The sequence below is a fragment of the Chaetodon trifascialis genome, chromosome 21 (genome assembly GCF_039877785.1).
Source record: "Chaetodon trifascialis isolate fChaTrf1 chromosome 21, fChaTrf1.hap1, whole genome shotgun sequence".
In the NCBI taxonomy this organism is placed as follows: Eukaryota; Metazoa; Chordata; class Actinopteri; order Chaetodontiformes; family Chaetodontidae; genus Chaetodon; species Chaetodon trifascialis.
Genome location: NC_092076.1, coordinates 57,026 through 85,000, shown reverse-complemented (window position 1 = coordinate 85,000; position 27,975 = coordinate 57,026). Strand labels below are relative to the sequence as shown.

The following is a 27,975-nucleotide window of genomic DNA, read 5'->3' as shown; positions in this document are numbered from 1 at the left end:
TTGGCCCAGCCAGGACAGGGACACCCCCCACCCCATGTGTAAATCCACATCAGTTGAGCTGTCTGAACAGGCTAAAGCAGATTCACCTCATTCATGTGTGACGTGTTTTTATGTTTGTTATCAGAATGTTTTGGTAAGCAAACAAACAAACAAACAAACATATTGTTGTGATTTAAGCCGTGACCTCCCTCACCTGTCAGTACCATGGTGAGCTGTGATTGGACAAATTTTCCTGTCCCAATGTTTTGGTTGGATGTTTTGTAGTGTCCTCCTTTCTCATTGGACAGTGTCCATGCGTTGAAATGATCTTTGTGTTCTGATGTATCATTGGTTGTTGTTCATGACATTATTTAAATTAAACCATTCCTGACACAGACTTGTGTTATTGTTTACAGGTGACAGATGCACTTCCTGTCTCATGATGACTCACCAGGGGCCGCTATGACCTGCATGGTGTGACAGACAGGTGTAGACAAAGCTTGTGAGCTAATTTGTTAGTAGGTTTATTGCCAACTGTGCGTGGGTTTGTTGATCTCCTCCTCCTCCTCCTCCTCCTCCTCCTCACCCACTCATACTAAATCTGTCAAAGCATTTTGACAGTAAAGTAATTTCTCCTGTTGTTGCTGGGTGTTTCACCAGCAAATTACCTGTCAGTGTGTGTGTGGAGAAGCGGGTGGGTGTGTGTGTGTGGGGGTGGGGTGGGGTGGGGGGGTGTAATTGTTGGCTGAATTTATCCTGCTGTCTGATTGGTCGGTTGGATGGAGATGTTTCACCTTGGATACAAGTTCAGTTTCTCTCTCTCTCTCTCTGTCTCTCTCTCTCTCTCTCTCTCTGTCTCTCTGTCTCTCTCTCTCTCTGTCTCTCTGTCTCTCTCTCTCTCTCTCTCTCTCTCTCTCTCTCTCTCTCTCTCTCTCTCACACACACACACACACACACACACACACACACACACACACACACAAACAGACAGATGTTATTACTATACTAGTGAGGACCCTAGTATTTAAATCACCACTTAAAAAATAAATCTCTGCATTAATATTCATAAAATCAGAAAATTCTACTTGTAATGAATAAACTCATTAAATATTACACATTTGTAAATTTGAGATCGTTTAAAATACAATGTGCAAAATATGGCCAGAATTTTAGGTGGAAACATTCAAAAATGAATGAACAGGAAGAAGTAACAGTTCTGATGGGATGTCTTTGTATTGTCTTGCAGAGATATTTCCTGTTAGCATGCTAAGCAGCTAGCTGCAGTCCATCCATCTCAGAAGATCACTTTGTACCTGAGAAGGTGATTGTTTGATAGTGTTGCCTCCTGTTCATTTCAGATGGGACAGGTATCGGTTTGCTGCATTTCACAAGCTCTCTATATGGCTATCTATAGCTTTTTACTACAAAGGGTTCAGTTTTACTATAAACAATATAAACTCCCAAAAGTTAAGTCATCGTAAAACACATAATAAGACTCATGAAAGCGTATGGTCTTTCTAATGTTTCAACAATCAGCAGCTCTGGTGTGATTTAGATGAGAAAATATTCCAGCTGGGCGCTGCTTTTCCTCACTACTGATGACCAACCTTCCTCTTGCTGCTCTCTCCTGTCACGCCTCTCCTCTTCCTGCCAATGATCACACATAAAGGACAACATGACGGCCACTCAGAGGTACATTTCAGAATCTCTCTTGAACGCCCCCTGGTGTCTGGCTGCAGTATAGTTAAATCTTCCTGCCCGGGAGGCATTCGTTGATTGTTTTGAGTCATGGGGAGAAGTTGAGTCCAAATGGCTCTGACGCCACGGGACCACATTAATGCCTAAATACTTGATGTGACCTGTGCATAAAAGGATAGCTGGTGTGTGTGCTGCGACACCCAGCTGTTATTATACTATGAAAGGATGGAAGATTGATTTCAGTTAATGGAGTAGCCTGAAACTTTAGAATATGTTCCAAGTCTGAATCCTTGATGAGAGCAAAGTTTTGTGTTTGAAGTGATAAGAATTTTAACTAAACAAAGGAAGAGCTCACTTAAGATGAACGTGATTTCACCTGCTGTTTTGTACTTTATTTTAACAATATAAAAATCACTCAGTGTGATAAAAAAGAACTTTGTTCTGCTCCAATCTGTGCACTGAGGCCTGACACCATTTTCAAAACTCCTGTGCAAATTCTTTGTCAAAATGAAGAGGAGTGCTGGAGAGTCTTGCATAACGCAGAGATCAATCTGGTAATGTGTGACAGAGACAGCGTCACTGATTTGATTGCTGACGAATCGCATGGTGCGGCACTCAGGCGAGGGGAAGGAGGCGTGGTTGATGAGTTGGCAGCAGGTAAGCTCTGGGCTGGGTGTGACGATATAAAATCACATTTCATTATGTTAAAAGTGTTAGTGACTTAAAAGCTGGATCTATGATGGGTTTGGGAAATACTACTGATAAGCAGACATGTTCTGCCATGTTGATGTATTAAAGGCACTGTTAAGATAAGCATAGTTTGATGGAGCATTAGTGACTAAATGTATCTGACTTGTGTTTTCTATGAGTTTTTGCTAAAAGTCTTAGCTCTGATAGCTACTGATTATTTTGGGGTGTTATGAAATTATAATTGTGAAATTAAAGTGAAGTGCCTATGATGGAGTTTGACATCTGACTGACATGTCTGCTGTGCCTGATGTGTGTGATTGATGTCTCTGTCCATGTTTTCATGTATTTTTACTTGAGCTGAGTCTGAGAAGGCTCTCTGTGCTTGGTTGATAGTGCAATGATGCTGAGCCTCCAGCAGAGGGAGCCAGAGTGCTGATGCTCAGCTCTGTGTCACACTAAAGGATGCTGGGAGGAGGAGGAGGAGGATGACGCCAGCAGAAGCTGCAGAGATGCTAACAGCATCGGCACAAACACACACTAAGAGGAGCTAACTGCTAATAGAGATCAACAGCGAGACAGGCAGACAGCGAGAGAGACAGAGAGAGAGACAGAGAGAGAGACAGAGAGAGAGAGAGGTAGAGGAAGGTTGTTTGTAGCAGCACACAAACACACACACACGCGTGCGCGCACACACACACACACACACACACACACACACAGTGAGTTGCAGTCAGGCTAGCTGGTTAGCATGCTCAGGATAGAAGGCTAACCCACTGACACACACACGCACACATACACACAACAATGCAGTGTCAGAGGCTTCCTATTGGACGGTGAGTGATCTACATCTTTCCGTGTGTGTGTTCACTTAGCCATGAACTGTCTGTGTGTGTGTGTGTGTGTGTGTGTGTGTGTGTGTGTGTGTGTGTGGGGGGGGGTATATTTTTGTGTGTGTGGGGTGTCTGTCTGTCTATGTGCTGTCTGCTGATGGGGTTACCACGGAAACAGTCATGTATAGATGTTGTGGAAGTGTGACACCTGTCAGATGTTCACCTGTCCTGCATGAAACACACGTGACCAGTTTCAGATGAATTAGGAAGTACGTTCACATACAGCTGTAGAACAAGTACAGAGTGCAAATACAAGTACCACTGATACTACTACTGGCACTGATAGTACTGATATTGATAGGACTACCTATTCTGACACTAGCACAGCTCCTACGAGGAGTGTCTGATGAATCTACTGTAGTACTACTGCATTGTTACTGTTATACCAGCAGTGCTTTATGTTACAATAACGTGAAATCCAGCAGTGAGGTGAACGACGCAGAGATGAAGCTCATGTTACTCTTCCAGGAATGTGTGCTCACGTGTGTGTTTGCTAAGTGTGTTGAAGGACTGAGCTGGACCTGATGGTCCTGATGCTTGGAGAACATCATGTCAGATCAACAGTTCTCATGAATCAGGATGGATTATGTTGTCAGTGGAGGCAGTGGAGGGAGACAGGTGAATGAAGGTGCTGTGTGAGGTGAGAGGGCCAAGTGCACACAGGTGATCCATACAGAGGAGAATAAAACACACACAGACATGAAACACACTTAGATTTATGTGACTCACACTGAATGTGACTCACTGATTCCATGGCAACATCACACTTCCTGTTTAAAAAGTGCGAGACAGGAGAACAAGACCCCCTGCTGTCGACGGCTGCAGCTGTGGGGGGGGTCTCGACTCTGTCTGAAGGGGGGGCCACGGTCGCACACAAATAATCGTAAAGAACAAATGATTTGAAATACAAAACCTAAATGGCTGATCCAAACACACCGTGAGTGGAAACGACGCCCAGACAGCACACCTGCTCAGGTGTTGGGCTGCCTTGCTAGCAACACTCAATACTGGTTTCTCTGACCACCATGTTTCTCTGATCCTGATGTTTCACCCTGAACACACAGGTGGCATCAGAAAACACTGTGATTGGTGGTTTCGGTAGGTGATGACACAATAAATGAACTCTGTGTGTGTGTGTGTGTGTGTGTGTGTGTGTGTGTGTGTGTGTGTGTGTGTTTGTGTGTGCGCACACCTGTGTCAATAGGTCTAGATGTAGTCAAACTTTAAATTGACAGACAGCTCACTGGGGGGTGGAGCCTGCACGTGGTGGTGATGTCAAAGCGAACAGCGGGGGGGCGGGGTAAGGGGGAGCGACCTGACGCCATGGCAACTCTTCAAGCAGCCAATGAGGAGCTGAGAGCCAAACTGACGGACATCCAGATAGAACTACAACAGGAAAAGAACAAGGTGAGAACTACAAAACCCAGAGTACTGCATTCTGTTGACAAGTGTACTGCTGCAGTATTACCAGTACTCGCACTACTTCCTGTCCTCAGGTGAGTCGCCTGGAGAGAGAGAAAACTCAGGAGCTGAAGGCAGAGCATCACCGGGCGACGGTCGCCGTGACGGAGCTGAAAACCAAACTTCACGAGGAGAAGCAGAAGGAGCTGGCCGTTACCAGGGAGACGTTACTACGGCAACATGAGATGGAGCTAATGAGAGTCATCAAGATCAAAGATGGAGAGATTCAACGTCTGAACGGACAGGTGCTGATGCTGAGGGACGGGTCCACGGACAAGGTGATCACGCCTGTCTGTCTGTCTGTCTGTCTGTCTGTCTGTCTGTCTGTCTGTCTGTCTGTCTGTCTGCCTGCCTGCCTGCCTGCCTGTCTGTCTGTCTGTCTGTCTGCCTGCCTGCCTGTCTGTCTGTCTGTCTGTCTGCCTGCCTGCCTGTCTGTCTGCTGATCTGCCTGTCTGTCTGTCTGTCTGTCTGTCTGCCTGCCTGCCTGTCTGTCTGCTGATCTGCCTGTCTGTCTGTATATCCACCATCTGTCTGTGTCACGTCTGAGGCGTGACAGACTGAGAAGACAATGAAGCGTCTCCTGCTGACTTACTTCTAATCCATCGTTTCTTCTTCTTCGGGTCCAGTTTGTGGTGGTGAAGTAAAGTAGCGTCGCTCCACGAGTTTTCCTGGAGGGTCCTGAGTAGTTTGTATAATCCCACCCATGTATTCTGGTGTGCACTGGGATCTCCTCAACAGGGGGGCAGTCAGGACAGTCCTGATAATATCTGACTCTTTTCAACACAAAGGAGCAGTGGTTCTCACGTGAGCTCCTTCCAAATATTTGTGGTCCACATCATGTCTCAGAGGTCCGGACGTCCTGCCTCACTCGCCATGTCATTCTTTCAGTCACCACTAAGAGACCACAACCACGACAGGCCTCGTCACTCAGGATGGTGACTCCCTCGAACCCAGCAGAGTCACGTGAGCTCAGACTGGGAGACACAATATATACAGTTTCTAAAAAATACTTCTATTTTTTCTGTTATTCTAAAAAAATGTAAGTTAGATATTGCACCACATGTAATGGATAATGTGAGCATATATTAGCATTGATAACAGGAGTCGGGCTGCACGGTGGCGCAGCAGGTAGTGTGGGTGCCTCACAGCAAGAAGGTTGCCGGTTCAATCCCTGGGTCAGGCGGGGCCTTTCTGTGTGAAGTTTGCATGTTCTTCCTGTGCATGCGTGGCTTCTCTCCGGCTTCCTCCCACAGACCAAAAACATGCTCATTAGGTTAATTGATGACTCTAAATTGTCCGTGAGTGTGAGTGTGAATGTTTGTCTGTCTTTGCATGTGGCCCTGCAATCGGCTGGCGACCGGTTCAGGGTGTACCCCGCCTCTCGCCCATTGTAGCTGGGATAGGCTCCAGCCCCCCGCAACCCCGAAAGGGATAGGCGGTATAGATAATGGATGGATGGATAACAGGAGTGCAAAACAAACGTGGGTTTATGATGTAGAATTGAGAAAAACAGCATCAACACAGAGCTACATCACACGATGCCGGCGTTAAACAGCATCGTGCAGTACTGAATATGTGACAGAAACAACCCTGGTGGAGTCTACCACCCACTGAGAACAGTATTCAGATTCATTAATGACAAATTGCAGACCCCTCTTATCCTGGAGACCACCTGTTCTGACTTCTGTCCTCTGGTAGATGCTAAAGATCACTGAACACCAAACAACCAGACACAGAAACAGTTTCTTCTGACCAGCCATTAACCTGATGAACAGTTAGCAGTCATACGGTGACACCAAAACATCCATTCATCATCCAATAATGATGGTCTCTAACAGGCACATTCATCATTCACTGCTGAATACCTGCACAGTGTAAATGTCTCGGTATAAATTGTTTGTTGCATCATAATTTTTTGTTTGGATTGTTTATTTTAGATTTTTCTACTAATTAACTTGTTGTTCAATCGTTTGTGTTTTTGTCCTCATTGAGCTGCATCTCTTTTTTCCTTTGCAAGTACATTTCATGCAATGTTTAAACCTGTGATGATCTGGTTTGTTTGCTTTTGTTATTTCCTGTTTTATGTTGAAAGCTTTCCTCATGTGTCTCCTTTTGCTTTACTTCCTGTGTTTTCCTGCCTTTGTGATTGATTTGTTTTCACCTGTGCCTCATTTATCTTCCTCTCAGTGTATTTAAATCTGTTTCCTTTATTTTTTTCCAGTTTGTCCTCGTACCTCTACTGTCAAGCAGTTCCCCTTCCCATATTTTGCTGTTAATCTGAGATTTTGGACTTTGCTTTGTTTCCCTAGACTTTACTTGTATTGAGTTTCTGCTCCCTTGGTTTGGATTTTTTTTTCATGCTACTTTGGACGTTTACTGTGCCTTTGACCCTCATCTGCCTCCCTGCTTGAAGGTCTTTGTTTGTTGCCTTTTTTTTTAAAGAAATGTACTGAATTGCACCAGCTCTGCCGTGTGGTCTGCATTTGGGGTCAAGCCTTGTTCATCTGTGACACCCCTACAACAAAACCGGACTCGAATTCCTTGTATGTGTGCACGAATTTGTCCAATAAAGCTTATTCTGGTTAGGTTTAAGAGAAGATCGTGGTTTACCTTAAAATAAGTATATTAGTTTTGTACTTACTTACGTACATTAGGTTATATTACTTCTCTTAGAAAGTAACTCAAACTTCACTTTTAGTTTCACAGGGGATGTGAACCCTGGTCCCTCTGTGAAAGTCCTGTAATTCAAACTTTTCATGCTCTACATCATTTGATGGACTGGGAGTGAGACTTCACTACACACTGAAAAGCGATGCTAAAGGGGTACCAAGTACCTTTTAAAAACTGACACCAGGATGTACCGAGCAAGCATCCATATGTGACAAGATGGGAATGAAAATGGATTGAAAGAAATGTTAGAGATTCCCTGCCCTCTCATTCTTCAGGTGAGGAGCACCCTGCTGGCAGAGGTGGAGGAGACAAGGAGGAGCTGGGAGGTGGAGCGTTGTCGGCTCCAGCAGGAGGTTCAGGAACTGAGAGGAGCAAAGAGGACTGCTGAGGAGGCTCTGACATCTGCTCAGCAGGCCTGCCAGGCCCGAGCAGCTGAACTACGATCAGCTCATCACCAACACCAGGAAGAGCTGAACAGGACGAAGAGAGACTGTGAAAGAGAGATCCGCCGACTGGTACGAGTTACCGCCACACACACGCACACACAACCATGAACATGCACGCACACACGCACACACGCACACACGCACACACAACCATGAACATGCACGCACACACGCACACACGCACACACACACACACGCACACACAACCATGAACATGCACGCACACACGCACACACGCACACACACACACACACACAACCATTAATATACAAACTCACTACCATTAATACACACACACACACACACAGACACACACACACACACACACACACACACACACACAACCATTAATATACAAACTCACTACCATTAATACACACACACACACACACAGACACACACACACACACACACACACACACACACACACACACACACAACCATTAATATACAAACTCACTACCATTAATACACACACACACACACACACACACACACACACACACACACACATAACCATTAATATACAAACTCACTACCATTAATACACACACACACACACACAACCATTAATATACAAACTCACTACCATTAATACACACACACACACACACACAGACACACACACACACACACACACACACACACACACACACACACACACACACACACATAACCATTAATACACAAACTCACTACCATTAATACACACACACACAGACACACACACACACACACACACACACACACACACACACACACACACACACACACACACACACACACACACACACTACCATTAACACACACGACCGTTCAGTCTGTTCTTGTGTGTGTGGTCCTGTACGACCCCTGACCCTCTTTAAAAGCAATGAAAACACTATTCTGTCACATTTGAAGGGAATGTCTTATAAATTTGGGACTGTTCACAGTTTTTTTCCACGACTAAAAGTAAATCCTAACTGGCCAAGTTTTAGATTAGTTGACCCATTCAGACTTAATTCCTGTCTGCAGGGGTAGTGGGTTGTTTTTAACATTACATAACTGGGCAGTGATTTTATTTCAGATCTTGTATGTGAACTAATAATTACAGTCACAAGGACCTCCTGCTTTTCTATGAACTGGCTGCTCCTGTAGTTTAAATCCCATCTGGAGTGTCGTCCTTGTACTGTTGTAACATCAGCTACAGGTAGATACTACTGTCTTTCCAGCCCCAGATTTTAGTTGATATTGGTTTACATTTTGTCAAATTGGCTCCAAGAACAGCATGCTGAATTAGCTATTAGCAGGCCCCCTTTGCAGTGTACCCATGGATGTACAGACAACGATAATTTCAGGACCATTGCTGGATTACCTGGTAAAGTTGGTGCTATTTTCAAAGTGGTAAGATAAGTTTGTTTGAAACTAATAGTTTACAGACCTTACATTGAAAAGTGTAACTGGTATCAAAATAGAAACTAAATAAACACAGGAGAACAAAGGTCTACTTGTAAGGCCATACAAAATCTGGAATAAGTGAGAATAGTCCCACATGTAAGCAATTCAGTTTAAATTTCTGTACAGAATATTAACCATTGCTTGGGAAACAGGCATCTGGACCGCCTTGTTAAGCCTGCTGCCACCATGACGTGACCACAGATAAGCAGCGGAAAATTGATTGATTAATGGAGAATTTTAGCAACAAAACTGCTTCACATATGTGTTCTTGAAGAGTCTGCTGTGGGCAGATTTTGTAATGATGATGCTCTGTTCTAGAGCAGAGTTAACATCTGGACTGTAGAATAAAGGCAACACTTTGATTGGCAGAGGGTTGTTGATAACTGATATGTTGGACATACTCTGCTTTTCTTGTCTTCACTATCACTGAGGCATTCCTTTAACCTTTTGGGTTCAGCTTATATGATCAGATTAAAGGAGATTTAGACCTTCCATAATAACACAAAAACTAAGTCGGTAAATGGACATGGAATGAGAAAGTGGCTTTTAACGGATGAATGAATAAATAAGTTATTATAAGCTGACTGAGCTGCACTGACTGGTACAATACAAAGAAAAGCCGCTGAGTCAAACACAGACTGGTACAACACAAACAGCCCTGCAGACAGAACATGCTCTGTGTTTACAGACTTGACAGCGTCTCACGTTGCTGCAGTTTCACTGATTTTCTCTGGGAAAATAAAAGCCAGCTGTTACAAGTAATAAGGAGTGTGTTGCTCGGTTTCATGTCATTTTAAATAAGGTTTTTATTCATACTGGCAGACACATGTGTTTGTTTGAAATTTGGTCCTGAACACCAGCAACCTGTTGAGAAACTAAGTTTAATGGGAAGTTTGATTGAAACTGTTCACTGTCATCAGCTGAACAACTCTACTGTAACCTGAACTGTTAGCAAAACACAGATGGGTTTCATCATTGCAGCATTCAGCTCAAAGACAAATTGTGACCAGCCACGAGAAAACCAGCAACAAGTCTCCCAGGGGGCATTTTGAGTTATTTACAGATTCTGAAAGTGTAGTTTCTAAGCTTTCCAGAAGGTGTATATAGTCCAGTTTGTTGTCCCAGGAGCGTACATTGACGAGTGTGATAGATGGTATAGCTGGCTTGTGTGGATTCGCTGCTAGCCTAGCCCAGATACCCCCGCGCTTTCCCTGCTTCTGCCTCCTCTCGCAACGCCTGCGGCGCTTCCTCTGTGGGTGCGCTGCAGTAGTGGGGGGTGGTGTCGAAACGGGCCACCGGAATAGGCCGAGGTTGAGTAACTCCTTAGCGTGTGCCGGGTTTAATTTGCAGATTGCTGTGTTGTTGATGTCCCAAGGAGTCCCACGGCTGTATGTGTGCATTGGGACAAACAAGTGCAACGAAAACATACTCGAACTTCACTCAAACACACCGACGAAGGCAAACATGTAGACACCACATTTTTGGGACAGAGAGGAGCCGCTGCGTCCGCACACGCCGCCATCACTACTGCTACTCTTCATCATATTCTTCATTGTCTTCATCTCGAGCTAAGGTCAACTGTAGATTAGGGATGTTCTCCGGTGTAATGCAGTCGCTGTTGTCGATTTCTTCTGTTTCATCTTCTAGTTTGGGTTCAGAATCAGGAGTGAGATTGTTGTCGGCATAACCAGAAGCTGCATAAGTAGCCATGTGGTTCCCTTTTAACGTGCAGCTGATTGGCCAAATAAAGAACAGAAGCATGTGAATAGCCCAAGAAAGCCAGTATGCTAATTTACTGTTGAACCGCCACACCCCCAACTAGGACTGACAATTTCCTGTGAAACAACCCAAATTCAAATCCAAAGTATATGGTTTTAAGGCCCCAATACTGTTATTTGAAACATGGAGCAGCTTCTTCATCATTTCAATTCACATATTCTGCAAAAAAACGAAAATTATTATTATTTTTTTTTTTAATTGATTTTTCTGTGTTTACACAACTTGCACTGGGCTGACTTGTTGCTGGTTTTCTCATGGCGGGTCACAATTAGAAGACCATTAAGGCTGCTTAATTAAACAGAGAAGTAATGTATGTGATCACCAACCTAACGTATGATATACTTCACAGGGCCACTCAGTCCTGAGGATCACGTCTGATCAGGTCATAAAACTGGGGTCAGAAGGATGTGAATCAGTTATTTCTATAAATTAGCCTTCAAAGCATATAAGGAAGTTATTTGTTAAATTAGTTTCTGCGTCTCGTTCTTGGGAGGTTATTATCCTGCTCCTTTCCATCACATTTGCTTTTCAATTAAACAAATGAGTTGATAGCTTGTCAAGCTGCAGCTGGTGTTTTGGATTTAACTCAGGTATATTCAGGTTGGGTCTAACAGTGTTCAGCTCCCCTTCACCTAGGGTCTCTTTCTTGAGTATTAATTTATGTACATCAGGGTTAGGTAGGTAAAGCCTCTATCCGTTACCTCGTCCCAGTGTTCTTCCTCTGCTCCCTGTGGCCTTTGTAATTATTCCACCATGTTAGCAGTTAATACTGCACCTGCACTAACTCGTACTTGGCTCATTTCTCAGCCGTGATCCCACATGCTGATATCACTCAGGTGGCTCACCTGCAGACCAACTGAATACAAACATTATATGGAGAAATATACTAAAGTATGAGATCATGAGACATGATGAAGTAAGGACAAACAGGAAGGACACAGAATGATTCATCTGAGCTGCAGATTCATGTTCACCTGTTTGAGTTTAGATTCAGCACATTTTTTTTATCTGAAAAAGTGAAAATGACTCTTCCAATCCCACCCTTTACCTGTCTGTCTGTCTGTCTGTCTGTCTGTCTGTCTGTCTGTCTGTCTGTCTGTCTGTCTGTCTGTCTCTAGCCTCTCTATCTACCTGTCTGCCTGACAAACTCCATCCTGACTAACTTGTCTTTTTCTCTGCCTGTGTGTGTGTGTGTGTGTGTGTGTGTGTGTGTGTGTGTGTGTGTGTGTCTGTCTGTCTCTAACTTAACACCCTCTCTGTCTCTATAAACTGTCTGCCTACCTGTCTGTCTGTCTACCTGTCTGTGTGCAGATGGATGAGATAAAGCTGAAGGACAGAGCTGTCAGTGTATTGGATAAAGCCCTCGGGCTGCAAGCTGGACACGCCCACCGCCTCCAGCTGCAGACTCAGGCTGCCGAGCAGCAAATTGCAGCCCTGAGAGACGCACAGAGGGTGGGAATAAATCACCCTGGCCAAGCCCTTAATCCCACCCCTAACACTCCTCCTCACATTGTAAGCCCCGCCTCTTCCTGCTCATACTGCATGAAATAAATTCACTTTGCTTCATATCACTGTTGAAACACAACATGTTAACTGGTCGTGGTGAACTTTGACCTCTGAGTTTACCATGACATCCCACTTTAGGCTCCACCTCCTTCAGAGTCATCATTATGTCATTAAACACAACGCCGCAGAAAGTTGCGACACTCGTTTGGCGTTTGGTGGTGGAAGGTAACTTATCAAATGCTGTACTTAAGAACAATTTTAGGTACTTGGACTTGAGTATTTCCACTTTCTGCAGCTTTCTGATTCCACTCTACTACATTTCAAAGGCAAATATTATGTTTTACTGAACTACATTTCTAACTTAAGTAACTTTGCAGATTTAAATTAATGATGTCAAATATAATCAACAAATAAAAGATAAGATAATCCTCAGGGGGAAATCCTCAAGCCCCCCAGCTGTGTGTGTGTGTGTGTGTGTGTGTGTGTGTGTGCATATATAAATAACCTTCTCACCTCGCCTGGGGCAGTATTGTGCCTTCTTCAAACTCGGGTTCTCTACCAGAGACCTGGGAGCTTGAGGGTTCTGTGCAGGATCTTGGCTGCTCCCAGGAGTGAGCTCTTCTGGACATCTCAGATGTTCTTCCTGGTATCTGCTGGAGCCGTTTTACTGCTCCGAGTGCCCTGATCACTACTGGGACCACTTCTGCCTTTTATGCTCGACATCTTCTCCAACTCCTCCTTGAGACCCTGGTATTTCTCCAGCTTCTCTTGCTCTTTGTTCCTGATGTTACTGTCACTTGGGATCGTTACATCCACCACTGTGACTGTCTTCTGTTCTTTGTCCACCACCACAATGTCTGGTTGGTTCGCCATCACCAGTTTGTCTGTCTGGAACTGGAAGTCCCACAGAATCTTGGCTCAGTTGTTCTGGATCACTTTTGGAGTTATCTTCCACTTTGATCCTGGGACGTCCAGCCCATTCTCGGTACAGATGTTCCTGTGTACGATGCTAGCCACCTGGTTATGACGCACCATTTATGCCTTCCCTGCCAGCATCTTACACCCTGCTATTGTGTACTGGATTGTCTCAGGGGCATCTTTGCACAGCCTGCACCTGGAGTCTTGTCTGCTGTGGTAGATCCAGGCCTCTATTGACCTTGTGTTCAAGGCTTGCTCTTGTGCAGCCACAGTGCCTCTGTGCTGTCTTTCAGTCCAGTCTTTTCCAGCCACTGGTATGTTTTCGCTATGTCAGCCACTTCCTCAAGCTGTTGATGGCACATGCCATGCAGGGGCTTGTCTGTCCATGCCAACCCTTCTGGCTCCTCCTTACTGGGCTTCTGCTGCCTGAAATGTTCACTCAGCAGGTCATCATTGGGGGCCATCTTCTTGATGTACTCCCAGAGGCTTGCTGTTTCCTCCTGGATAGTGGCTCTGACGCTCACTAGTCTGTGGCCTCCTGTCTTCCGCTTAGTGTATATCGTCAGGACGCTGGACTTAGGGGAAAACCCTCCATACATCGTAAGGATCTTCCTTGTCTTGATATCAGTGGCTTCCATTTCTTCCAGTGGCCAGGATATTATATCAGCAGGGTATCTGATTACTGGCAGGGCGTAGGTGTTTATTGCCAGGATCTTATTCTTGCCATTCAGCTGACTCTTCAGGACCTGCCTCACCCTCTGAAGGAATTTGCCTGTGGGATCCCTAGGTATTTGTAGCTGTCCTGAACATCTGCTATGTTGCCTTCAGGTAGTTCAACCCCTTCAGTGGCGATGCATGACACCCCGATGTCATTGCTGTATAGCCTGGTGAGGTGAGTGAGGGAGTCAATGTCACGCTCACGCTATATATAATGATGTAGGTATTAATACATCAGAAATTGTAAGTCAGTAATATACATTATTCTGAAATGGGCCATTCTGCACAATGAATACTTTTACTTTTTTGTATTTTAAGTGTGTTTTGATGCTAATACTTATGCCACAAGTTCTGCTACACTTAGTTGAATTTTATGGTGAGAGTGTTCTCCGTCTGTAGCAGACCAGGTCATAAACCCCTGAGGAGACAAAGTCCTGAGTCCTGAATCAAGTCCATCGCTACTGGAGAGAACTGGGAGCATTAAAGAAAAATTAGTGAAGGTTAATACATTAAAGCACTGATTCTCAACTTGTGGGTCGCGACACAAAAGTGGGTCCCAGACCTCTGTTGAGTGGGTTGCGGGCCTTTGCCTGGGCAAAAAAAAATGTTAAGAAAAAAATCCTGTGCTTTTATTTTGAAGGACATTTTTTATGCAGCGGAGTGCTGTCTATTCGTGTCGGGTTGCGGCTTGTTATTAAGAGGTGATGGTGGGTAGCGAAGCCAGACCAGTTGAGAACCACTGCATTAAAGCACACCAATACACAGTGAAAGTCAATGTTTCCCAAACGTTTTTAATGAGGTTGACATTACAGACGTAAGAGTACATACATACATTTAGGTTCATTCATATTTGGACAATGGAATGATTTTTATTATTTTGTCTCTGTACTACAGGACAGAATCTGATATTAAATAACTGCAGACATCCTATTCAAACTGCCATCTTAAATTTGTGGGTATTTTTAGATGCATCAAGTCAACCTGAAGTAATTATACCCATTTCAATCAGGAGAGACACATGAATGAAGTAACGATAATTGTTATTGCTAAGGTTACTATAAAAAGATGATATATAATAAGTCTTATCAGAAAGTCTTATCAGAATACTCTCAGGTTTCTCCAAAGTGACATTTAGCTTCAGCTCTCCACTAATGACAGATTGCAGTCCTCTATGATTGGCTATTTGTCAGTGAAGTATTAACTACTATTAACCTACTACTACTCACCATCAAACACCTGCTCAAGGTACAGATACTACTACTACTACTACTACTACTACTGTTACTACTACTACTACTACCACTACTAATACTAACAACACATCATGGCCAGACTCTTAAGCTGTGTGGCTGTTGGTCAAATGCACCAAGGGAGTCCTAACTGAGTTCTCTTCCTTCAGTTTTTATGTCCACAGGCTTCTGGCAGCTTTGACTTTTGATCAAATAATCAAGTATTTTCATATGTTTGCAAATTACTGTATTTTTATTTCCATTTTACAGAGTCCACACTTTTTTGGAGCCACGGTTGTACTCAGCCAGGGATGTTTTCAGGCTCAGCAGCTTTACTTACATTAGCTCTCAGCAGGGTTCTTCTCACATCTACTGGGGATACTGAGAGTGGCCAATCCTCTGGAAGCAGAGTGGACTTGACAGCTGACTCTTTGTTTAGCATTGGTGGTTCTGTATGCATCATTGTCACCTGACTGAAAAGCAGCTTTTTGGCTCTGGATAGAGTCACCAGCTCTCCATACATGCAGACTTTTTGGTTGGAGAATGATTTCATTGTTTTTGTGGTCACCACATCATCCACAGGTGCTATTGTATGATGTCAGTGATCTTGTGTATTCCTCAAGACTGATGTGGTTCTCGTGGGTGGCGGCATCTCTTTATCTTTTTACTTATCAGCTGGGAGAAAGTGGATAGTGGGCAGAAGCAGAGAAAATATGGTCTGATTGACCAAAATACGAACAGGAAGGCTTTTTATGTGAACATGGTCTGGGGTACTTTTTCCCCTGGTGGAAATGTAGACTTGATGGTGGAATTTTCACAAAACATTTCTAATATGTATCTCATTAAAATCACCAATTACAAGGAAAATACCATCCAGTTGTTTTGTCATGTGACTGCTGATGACCTCGCACAGCTCCTGCAGTGATTTTGATTTTTGTTTTTGTTTGTACCTTGACGAATGTAAATGGTAAATGGGCAATATTTATACAGTGCTTTTCAAGTCTGATGACCACTCAATGTGCTTTTGCAACACAAGTCTGCACCCCCCCCCCCCCTCCCCCCCCGTCTTACTATACTTTTGTCTTCTGTTAGCCAAGAACGTGGTCTGCCTGTCGAGTGCCATACTTGATTCAGGATGTTGTGAGGGAGCAAGGTCTCTGTAAAGATGTGGGCACATCAGCCTCTGATTTCCCAATGTTGACTTAATCTTATTTCATCCTTTTTATTTTCCTGGCTCTGGACATTAGCCAGGGGTTGGCTGGGTACTCGACTAGCCTTAAGTCCAAGCTAGGTTATCTTGCCTCTTACCTGGGCTTTCTTTCTTCTCTTCCTGGGGCAACTACAACATGTTTGGTGGCATTTTGTCTGGCTGGCCTGACTGGGTGGTCGGAAGATGTCGTGGACTGTTATGGTCTTGAGGTCTGCTGCACTTACCCAGTCACTGCACTTTATTTACCAGTGTTGAAAAGTGTATTTCTGTCATGAGTGATATGTGATTTGGTACGAAAGGCTAAAAATAACAAAACAAAAATCTGGTGAAGGGAGCTACTGACACCGCATCTACATGTGCCACCATTTTAGATATGAAGCACACTGTAACCGCAGGGACCTCAAATAACTGCTCACACTGCATTGTTTGTGTGTGTTACTGTGTGTGTGTGTGTGGATGTATATTACTGATGTTGTGGGGACATCAATCTGTTTGTACACAGTCACATTGTGGAAACCTACTGTCTTTATGGGGGCAAACATAAGTTCTTATAATGAAAATCATTCAATTTGAAGTGAAGTCTTTGGTTAAGGTTAGGTTACAGCTAAGTCTCCATGAAATGTAAATGAGTCTATGTATTGTCCCCAGAAGTGATGGAAAAATTACTCTCTCTCTCTCTCTCTCTCTCTCTCTCTCTCTCTCTCTCTCTCTCTCTCTCTCTCTCTCTCTCTCTCTCTCTCTCTCTCTGTGTGTGTGTGTGTGTGTGTGTATGTGCAGTCTCAGGAGGACCGGGACACTCGGAGGTTTCAGTTAAAAATTGCTGAACTCAGTGCTGTCGTCAGGAAGCTGGAGGATCGAAATGCTCTTCTCTCTGAAGAACGCAACGAACTGGTAAAACACACACACACACACACACACACACACACACACACACACACACACACACACACACACACACACACACACAACACTTTTATATATTTTCTGTCCTTTTTCTTTATTTTTTGTAGCTGAAGCGTCTGAGAGAGGCGGAGAGTCAGTTTCTTCCTCTTCTAGACAAAAACAAACGTCTGAGCAGGAAGAATGAGGAGCTGGCTCTTGCGCTCCGTCGCCTCGACAACAAGCTTCGCTTTGTCACACAGGAGAACCTGGAGATGGTAACTATGGTAACCCCTCTCCCTGTAATCCTGTACCCTGACATCAGTAACAAACACAGTCTGCTGCTTCTTTCCCAGTCAAACCAGTAGGACTGGGACCAGTCTGGACCTGAACATACCAGTCAGTTTATTCTGAAGAATTGACATCTAAAGATGGACAATGTACTATTTATCAAACTAAAGGTAACTATTGTAGGTTTGCAGTACTGACAACCAGAACATAGTACATATCTGGTCAAACTGAGTTTAGACCTGGATCTGACTTGACATCTCACCGTACTTTATGAAAGTACTTTATGAAAATTATTATGCCACAGAACAGTCACCTTTTTTGGAAAAAATAAGAACATGAACATCGATTGTTGACGTCCTCAAAAATGAATGCTACACACATGCAATACGCACATGTAGGGCGCAGTGTGGGGTCAGAGTGAGGATGGTAGACGTGCCTGTTGCCAGAGTGATGGCAGGCCACTCTGTTGACCTGACCCATTGTGTCTGTTGTGTGATGGACATGCATAGTGCATCAAATTCTGGTGGTGTTTTTTCATGATCAATTTCTCGCACTGACAGATCGAGAGAAACACACTCACCGTCACAAAATCTTTGATTTAGGGGCCTTACATACTATCTACGATGATGCCACTGTTGCTTCTTCTGCTGTGATCTCAGAATTAAAATTAAAATAGTAATCTCCTCGAGCGACGCTGTGTTTATTGTTTACATCAAGCAAATACATAAGTTTTATGTGGTCTGAGTTTTTGCAGTGTGCGCTCTAGTGGTATCCTCCAGTAACACACATATTACATAGGCAAATATGTTTTGTCTACATAATTTGTCTACATACTTATGTGGTTATAAAGCAGCCCATCAATCTCTGCTGCTCTGTATCACAAAGTCAATGACAGAATGTAAACACAGTTACTGTGGGGAAGCTAAAACACCATCTAATTATATATGTACATACAACACATCTGTCTAGTGTTGTGGAGGTGACCTTTGATGCTCAACTACAAGCAAAAACCTGCATTGCAGTGAGGTACAGTAGGCCACTGTAGATTCAGCTTCAGTGGATGATGGGGAGTTTCTCTGATAGGGTTGCCACAATTCTGAAAACCCACAATTCTGCATGGACAGGAGACATCCACAGTTTCAGATGGTCACTTCCCTCAGTAATTCCACTGTTTGTCGTGGTCCTCAGAGGAGACCGAGTTCTCTGAACGACCTAGACCGCAGCCACTCCACCAGTTACCATGGTTACAGCCAGGAGGAGAGAGAGATGGAGTTTCTACGGTTACAAGTTCTGGAGCAACAACACATCATCGACGACCTGTCCAAGGTACTGCTGCTACTACTACTACTACTACTACTACTACACATTATCGACCATCTGTCCAAGGTACTACTACTACTACTACACATTATTGACCATTTGTCCAAGACACTACTACTACTGCTACTACTACTACATATTATTGCCATCTGTCCAAGGTATTAATATTCTTACTATTCCTACTACTGCTTGTACTGTTACAACTACTGCTCCAACAACATATCAATGGCAACCTGTTCAAAGTGTTACTATTACTGCTAATAGTAGTACTATGACTACAACTACCACTGCTGTTCTGGAAATTTAACTTCCCCATGAGGGATTAATAAAGTACTTTGTGGTACTGTTAATACTGCTCTACAACACTACATGTACAAAACTTTATTTGAAACAAAACTGTTTGTGTTTTCAGGCTCTGGAGACAGCTGGTTATGTAAAGAATGTTATAGTAAGTATTCATTAGCAGTACCTCTACAACTGTTAGTACTACAACAACTGTTCGGACTTTTTCTGTAGGCTGCTGCATGAGGAACCATCCGTGTAATAATGTGTTTTGTGTTCCCTTAAAAAGTATTAAATGGATAAGAAGCCAGATGTTTCCCTCCCGCAGATGTTGGTAGAGACCAAAAACAGAGGAGAATGAATATTGGACTTAGATTGATCAGGTGACACAAACATGACCCCAAATGAATGATCACATAGCTCCTGTTTCTGTTTGTTTGTCCTCCAGGAGAGAGATATGTTACTGAGATACAGACGTCAGGATTCAGTGAGGAGGAAACGAACCTTCAGAGCCTGCAGGGTGAGACTGGACAGGTGTTCTTACTCCTGTTTTGTTGTCTTTTAAACCCAGATTCTTTATTCACATGTTCTGCTGAAACATCATCAGTAACAGTCCTCTGTTACTACTACGACTACTACTACTACTGGGATCAGTGATACAACTACTACTACTAGTAGTACCACTACTACTACTGTTCCGACATTAAAGTATGAGTCTGCATTTTACAGTCGACAGAGTGAAAAGCTCTGACAGAGCTTGTGTGTTTCTGTGTAAGTGGACCTTTTGATTTGAGATTATCTGCAGATATGTTGAAGCTGCAGAAGAACTCAAGAACTTGTCTCAGGTGCAGTCTGATGGTTCTGCATTCTTCACTGAACTGTGTACTGAGAAGCACCTGCTGTCTGACTGTGAGGACGTTCTCATGTTATACAGTGCACCAACACGCTGCTGATGAGCAACACTGTGTGTGTGTGTGTGTGTGTGTGTGTGTGTGTGTGTGTGTGTGTGTGTGTGTGTGTGTGTGTGTGTGTGTGCGTGCGTGTGAGCACGCAGGTCATTGAGACATTTTATGGATATGATGAAGAAGCGTCTGTGGACTCTGATGGATCATCTTTGTCCTTTCACACTGACAGAACTCCAGATACTGAACCAGAAGAGGTACCCCCCCCCCCCCCCCCCCACACACACACACACACACATGTTACTGTAAATTATACCGTGGTGTGCTACCTTCTGCTACATCTGTAGATTAAAAAATTTCAATTAAAACGTATGCATATATTAGAAAAAACACACTCAGCACCTATTTTCATTCCCTGACCACCTCTATGAAAGACTTGTGCCAGGTGATGAGGTGATGAGAGAGGAGGCAGGTGAGGAGAGAGGACAGGTGAGAAGAGGAGCAGATGTGGTGTTTCACCTTCAGTCACAGACTGGTTTCCCAGGCACTTCTCCTCCACCTTGCTCTCCATCCCAAGGACTTGTTGTCCTCCTGGAGGTGGTGTAGGATGAGGTGTCCCTTTGTTCCTTTCAGTACCGTGAATGCTGGAAGTGTGGATCTGCAGAAGATCCTCAGGATGAATCAAGCATTGAACAGATTATTTCTGGGTAGATTACAAGAATGGGGTAGAGGCTGTGGCCTGATGAGAAGTTGTGGTCAGATGCAGAAAACAGGGTTGAAGAATACTGCATTTCTGTATCTATAGCTCTCCAGCACATGTATGCATGTATCCAGTGAATATGCTGAGTTTTATGTATCTTGATTTACTTGAGCCCCATTTTGTGCACTAAACAATAATTTTCTGCAGCAAGACTGTTGAAGCATATTGAAACATTTAAACTGTGAGGCAGCAGAATCCTGCACTGAAGACGTAACCTTCCCTTGGTTCTAATGGAATCTGGTTAATGCAGAACAATCAATCAAAGTTTCTTCAAAATCAGCAGTGATCCATATTAAACCAGAGTTACACTCCTTGCATGTGTGCACATACATGGCCTGTGAAGCTGATTCTGCATCTAGTTCTGAATTCCAGGTGATTCTACACTATTGAAAAAATAATTGACTGTTACATTCCATTTGTGCCAAGTGATCCCCCCAAAATCCTCCACAGTGGACCTTTTAACAGGAAACAGCATCTCAACTGTTAAATATTGACAGATCTTCTCTCAGTCTGACTGGTTCTGTCACTGGTCTGACTGGTTCTGTCAATAATCAGACTGGTTCAGTCACTGGTTGGACTGGCTCTGTCACTGGTCTGACTGGCTTGTCTGTTTCAGGTGTGTGCGCGTGAGGAGGCGGAGCTTCGTTACCGTCAGCTGACTCAGGAGTATCAGGCACTGCAGCGAGCATATGCTCTGCTGACGGAGACGAGTGGAGGAAATTACGATGCTGAGAAGGAGATCAAGGTGACCCGACCTCTGAGCAAGGCAGCAAGAGAACAAGGGCTCTAGTCTGTGTAATGATGCAAGGAAAAGATTGATGGTTCTATTCTCTGTTTCAGACCAGAGAGCAACTGTTGACTGAAATCAGTCGATATGAAACCAGAGTTGCAGATCTTGAGTCAGCACTGAAACAACAAGGACTGGTAAAACACACAAATGCAGGCACACGCGCAGGCACACACACTATTTTGTACTTCTATCCTTGTGAGGACCCTCACAACATAATGTATTCCTCAGCCCCTAACCCTAATGCTAGCCACCTTAAAACCAAGTCTGAACCTGTGAAGTTGTGAGGACTGGCCAATTTGTTCTCACTCGGTTGGTTAAAAACTTGTTCCTTATTGGCACACACAAATACAGACACACACGTGCAAACACAGTGACGATGTTGACGCTAATAAATAAGACAATTAAAAAAGTAATAATGAAGTAAATAATAAAACAGCGAGAATAAAACAGATGGCGAGATGACAGAGAATGGATGATGAAGTCTTTAAAGAAACAAACAACAATATGACCAGGTGAGAATATGATGTGCAGTCTTATTGGTTCCAAGATAGATTTGTGGAGAAGGGCTGTGTCTCCATGCTGATTCGAGGGCAGAAAACCAGTGAAAATAAGACAGAGGTAGAACAAACAGTAGAGCACAGCATAGAGTGACTACTCATGTTCCATTTGACGAAAATAAAACAGAAGTTCTGTTATTTGGTCTGAGTTATGTGCGTACTGGCCCCCATATGCACCTGATCTCACTGAGTCCATGCATAAAATCCACTGTAAAAAATCTTGGGGTGATAATGGACAGTGATTTTTAAATAGACAAACAAATTAATTCAGTGGTGAAATCCAGCTTCTCCCAGCTGAGGGTTTTATCTAAGGGCAAGTCCTGCCTGTCTTTTAATGATTTTGAAAGAGTCATCCATGCTTTTATTTCATCCCGTCTTGACTATTGTAATGGTCTTTGCAACCAATCAGAACCTATAGCTGATATTGATTGGTGACCACCATTTGTGCTGCTGTTGCTGTTTATTTACCATACACCCAAACAGATCAAAGGCTGGACCCACTGATCAAGTAAAGGGGAGGAGCTTATCTGTGACATCACCTAGAATAGAAACTTGTGAATTGTTGGCTCTGTGTGGAACATGACTGAACATAGAACATAAAGGAGGTCTGATAGAGCTCTGAGCTGAAGGTAATGTTCACTGACAACTGCTGACACTGATGTCTGTCTGCCTGTCTGTCTGTCTGTCTGTCTGCCTGTCTGTCTGTCTGTCTGTCTGTCTGTCTGTCTGTCTGTCTGTCTGTCTGTCTGTCTGTCAACCTGTCTGCCTGTCTGTCTTTCTGCCTGTCCACTTGTCTGTCTCCCTGTGTGTCTGTCTGTCCACCTCTCTGTCTATCTGTCTGTCAACCTGTCTGTCTGTCTTTCAGGATGTGAAGTGGGTGGAGGAGAAGCAGGCATTGTACCAGAGGAATCAGGAGCTGGTGGAGAAGGTAAAGCACTTTGATTTCTTCTTCACCTAAGCAGGAACTGAGCCATGTGGCATTTTTAACACATTTCTGATGGACTCTTGTTTGTCCATGTCAAAACAATACAACAGTAAATACAGTAAATATTTAATGTTTGCACTTTATTTTGCCTGTCATTTTTATCTAATAGCTTCATATGCTCGCTCCAGAGTGTGTTCCTGAGGCAAAAATATTTTTCTCCCCATTTTTTCTCATGATCACTTCTCCCACTGGAATCAATAGACTCCAGTGGCGACACCCATGTGATGCAGGAACAGGGAATGAGACTCAAGAATGTCAGCTGAACTGTCCCTGATTATACTTTATCTCCTGTTACACCCCCCAAAGCATTATGGGAACTGCTGTTCTGAAACTGATTGACCTCCAAATAGAAGTGACACAGAATATAGTGTAACAAATCCATTAATATTGACTTTTCGTGTTGAACTGTAAATATTTTTTTTGACACAACTGAGGCTGGGAATATAAAATATGAAAACAGCATTATATATTATCTCTGATTGGCTGTAAATTTCTCATATTCTTCAGGTGAAGCAGATGGAAGGTGAAGATCTACGGCTGAAAAGCGACATCCAGGACGTCAAAGATCAGAATGAGCTGCTGGAGTTTCGGATCTTAGAGCTTGAAGTAACAACAGTCAGACAGACATAAACAACAACAACAACAACAACAACATGTTAAAACAGTCAAGACTGACTGACACAATGTCCCTTTTTCTATGGAAACTATGTTTACTGTTCAGGAGAGGGAGCGACGCTCACCTGCCATTAACTTCCAACAACTCTATTTCCCAGAGGGTCTCAGTCCTCTGCAGATCTACTGCGAGGCAGAGGGAGTCACTGTAAGTACACCAGCAAAAATCTGAGTACACCTGTAAACACACACACCCAGAAACTTTATTTCTATAACACCTTTCATACAAGAAAAGCAGCTCAGACTGCTTCACAAAAAAGACATAGAATGAACATAAAAACAGGAATAGAAAATTTATATAAGAGAGACTAACACCCACTTGATAATAATAAAAATAAAGATGAAAATAAAGACAATGCATAAGATGGAAAATAAAACCAGTGAAGAACAGTAATAAAATAATGTTCAAAATAGAGTCCACATAATGTATAAAATCAAGTAAATTCCAACATTTTAAAAGAAGCTCAGCAGTGCATAAAGTTACATAAAGTTTCAGGTCTGTATCAGGAAGTCAGAGCTCGTGAAAGGCTGAAGCTCAGAGATCAGTTTTTAATTCAATTCAATTCAGTTTTATTGACATAGCGCCAAATCACAACTGAAGTTGTCTCTGGACACTCCAGACAAGGCCATGGCGGGAGACGTGGCTATAACCCCCAATCCAGGTTTAGCCACTATCCACGGAACCTGAAAGACCACAAAGCACAAAGACTCTGGGGAAGAAGCAACACGCCGTGGTAGGACATGAAAGCGTGCAGATGGAGAGGGACAGAAGGACGGAGGAGCTCGGTGTGTCTTTGGATGTCCCCCGACAGTCTAATCCTATAGCAGCATAACTAGGGGCTGGTCCAGGACCAGCCTGAGCCAGCCCTAACTATAAGCTTTATCAAAGAGGACAGTTTTAAGACGACTCTTAAATGTAGAGACAGTGTCTGCCTCCCAGACAAAGACTGAAGATGGTTCCACAGGAGAGAAGCTTTTTAGCTTTCTGTTAAAAATATTCAGCGAGCTGCTTCCTGATCTCTGCAGGTCGTCTGTTTCAGAGCTTTGACAAAAGCTGCATCCTTGATTTTCCTTCAGCTGCTGGAAACCTCCAATAAACCAGATGATCACAGTTTTCTCCAGATGATCACAGTTTTCTCCAAGTCAAATAGTAAGCAATGTAGCTTGGTGCTAGTCCATGAGGACCTTTGTATACGAGGAGGAGGACTTTAAAATTAGTTCTGAATGTTAGAGGACGTCACTGCAGAGCAGCTGAAACTGGACTAATGTGCTCTCTCCTCTTGGAATGAGGCATGAATCAGTTTTCAGCCTCTTTGATTTCAAAGTGGTCATACTTCAGCTGTTTTAATCACCTTGTTGATGTGGGACTTGAATCTTAGATGTGAATCTTGGAGAACACCAAGACTGTAACCTCAGATTTAATCCAGGGAGTTATTTCCTGGTGGGGGTTAGGGTTCCCATCTCTCTTTTTGTTTTAGGGGTGACTAGAAGGATTTCAGTTTTTTCGTCACTTAACTTGGAGAAATTATTGCGCATCCATTGATTTACTGATTAACAGACAGTTAGTGATGGAGTCTGCATGGATGCACAGTTGTGTTTCGTCTCCAGAATTATAGAAACATACATTGTGAGAGTAATAATGTACAGAGGCAGCTCCCTGCAACCAGTCGAGGCAGATGGCCGCCCAGCCAGAGTCTGGTTCAGTCTGAGGTTTCTGCCTGTTAAAAGGAAGTTTTTCCTCGCCGCTGTCTCCAAGTGCTGCTCATGAGGGAATTGTTTCTCTGTAGATAAAGAGTTTGGTCTGTAGCAGCTCTGTATGGAAAGTGTCCTGAGACAACTTCTGTTGTGATTTGGCGCTATACAAATAAAATTGAATTCAATTGAATTGAACCCCAGAACAGATGTAATGTTTCTCAGACACATGATCTCCGAGACTGATGGAGTCATTCTTTTTGTTGATATGAATACTCAGGTTTCCATTCAGGATTAATCTGCCATATCTAGTGATACGAAGTGCGATCAGCTCTGAGAATTCCTGCATAAACAGTGATGAATATCTTGGTGGTTGATACAGTGTAATGATGAGCACTGATAATTCTGCTTTGAGCTCAAGAGCAAGATATTCAAATGAGGTAATTGAGGTTGGGTCCCTGGAGAATAAGATGAAATGGGGGAAGACACACATTGGACCCTGACTGGGACAGAAACTCTGCTTTACTTCATCCGAGGCATTCAGAGGATTGGCTGACAAGTGAGATACATTTGCTGTCTGCTTGTGTTTACTATCGTTGTGCTTACCTGCGTATGTATGTGCACACAGGGGTGTTTGGATGTATCCCATCAGGCTTTACAGTTCCAAAATATATTGAAATTGTGAATAAACTTTATCCCATAGGTGAGGCATGCTGTTGTCAGCAATGTATTTAGGGCAAGGAGTCTGCTAAAAGATTTGATTCCTTTCCCAAAGGGTGGAATTGGGCCTGATATAAATACCTGTTATACACACCTGAGGTCATCTGAGCACACCTATAAACACCTGGTTACACCTGAGCAGTGTTAAGTTTGAGTAGAATTTGGAATTTAGCCTTATTCACTGAAATTGGTTTAATTTCACATTTTAGTCATTGTGGGTTTTTTTTTCTTTTTAATTTTAGTCAATATTTAGTGGAACTCTTAATATAGTCTAATTTTAGTCAGTGTCATACTACTGTACTGTACTGTAAAGGAGTTCGCTGAAGGCTGTAAAAATTTCAATGAGAAGTACTCATATTTTGAACTATGTGTTTAATCGTCTGGACTGAGAATTTGTTAGTAACTTACTTTCATATCATATAATAATTAATGCCTAAAGTGCAATGTAATCATATTTCCTCAGGTCTTATCTGTTTTCTGCATGGATCACACAACACAACAATCCTTTCTGCATGTTTGGTTGTGCAAAACAATCTAATCAAATTATTGATGTTACAGATGTTAGATTTATCAGCCTGTGAAGGGCCCCTGTGTCACCATGTCATGTGATAAATTATAGAAAAGATTGATGCTATTGAATCAACACACGTAATTAATATTTACTTTAGCAGACACTTGAATGGTGTATCTTCAGGTGTCTCTTCAAATTTGTTGTGTTTTTTTCTGCCCATTTTGAACTCACATGGCACTGCATCATCACTGGGACGATACACTCAGTCTTTCTTTTGGTTTAAATATAAAGAAATGCATCTACACGCTGTCTCTCCTCTTTCTTCCCACGTGACAGGTTGCTGGTGAAGATGAGGCATTCATCATTTGAAAGGCCAGCTGCCAGCAGTAGCTAATGGTTTTGTTTGGATTTTTAAGATACCTAGATTTACTAATAGGCTCTGACAATGTTAGCTTGGCTGCAAGGTTAGCTTCACATTAGCTAAAGTGGGACCTGGCATTTGCACTGGCACTGGAAATGCATTGGACATGTATCGAGCAAAAACGAAAAAAAAAAAAAGAGAGAAAAAAATCATCTGATGAGAAAGATGCATGGAAACAGTGAGAATTTATACTTGCATTTTCAGATAAATTATTGGTTACAGCCAGTGCTTTCAAACATAAAACTGAGCAATACCTTAATAATTATTTGTTTTCATGTATAATGTTTACTGTTATTTTTGTTCCACAGGAGATTGTGATCAGTGAGTTGATGAAGAAGCTGGACATTCTGGGAGATAACGCCGTAAGTGTATGTTGAATTTATTTTGTACATGTATGTGTTTTATATTGAAGAATCAGTTTCAAACAGATTTTTGTCTTTTGTCATCAAAACCATGTTTATTTAGAACTAAACAGAATTTACTGCAGCTTCTCTGACACATATGATCCAGTTTGTGGTGACTGTGGTCAGATGAGGTTTGGCTTGGGTGATGAAATTCTTGAC

General features: G+C 43.1%; 1 protein-coding gene across 7 annotated transcripts in view; it reads left to right on the top strand.

The window, feature by feature from the left end:
- Positions 1–2,847: 2,847 nt before the first annotated feature.
- jakmip3 (Janus kinase and microtubule interacting protein 3) overlaps positions 2,848–27,975 on the top strand; it is a 37,412-nt gene continuing 12,284 nt past the window's right edge. For 3 of the 7 annotated variants that reach the window (XM_070990592.1, XM_070990589.1, XM_070990593.1), the window contains exons 1-17: positions 2,848–3,200; positions 4,462–4,664; positions 4,754–4,996; positions 7,664–7,903; positions 12,362–12,562; positions 17,408–17,521; positions 17,641–17,796; positions 18,989–19,126; positions 19,533–19,568; positions 19,851–19,922; positions 20,457–20,561; positions 21,681–21,809; positions 21,905–21,988; positions 23,277–23,339; positions 23,904–24,002; positions 24,118–24,216; positions 27,721–27,780. In XM_070990592.1, coding sequence (XP_070846693.1) covers positions 4,530–4,664; positions 4,754–4,996; positions 7,664–7,903; positions 12,362–12,562; positions 17,408–17,521; positions 17,641–17,796; positions 18,989–19,126; positions 19,533–19,568; positions 19,851–19,922; positions 20,457–20,561; positions 21,681–21,809; positions 21,905–21,988; positions 23,277–23,339; positions 23,904–24,002; positions 24,118–24,216; positions 27,721–27,780 — 1,974 coding nt within the window. In that variant the 5' untranslated portion in view covers positions 2,848–3,200; positions 4,462–4,529. The remainder of the gene's footprint in view (positions 3,201–4,461; positions 4,665–4,753; positions 4,997–7,663; positions 7,904–12,361; positions 12,563–17,407; positions 17,522–17,640; positions 17,797–18,988; positions 19,127–19,532; positions 19,569–19,850; positions 19,923–20,456; positions 20,562–21,680; positions 21,810–21,904; positions 21,989–23,276; positions 23,340–23,903; positions 24,003–24,117; positions 24,217–27,720; positions 27,781–27,975) is intronic. The other 4 variants (XM_070990595.1, XM_070990594.1, XM_070990597.1 and 1 more) reach the window with 4 other exon arrangements.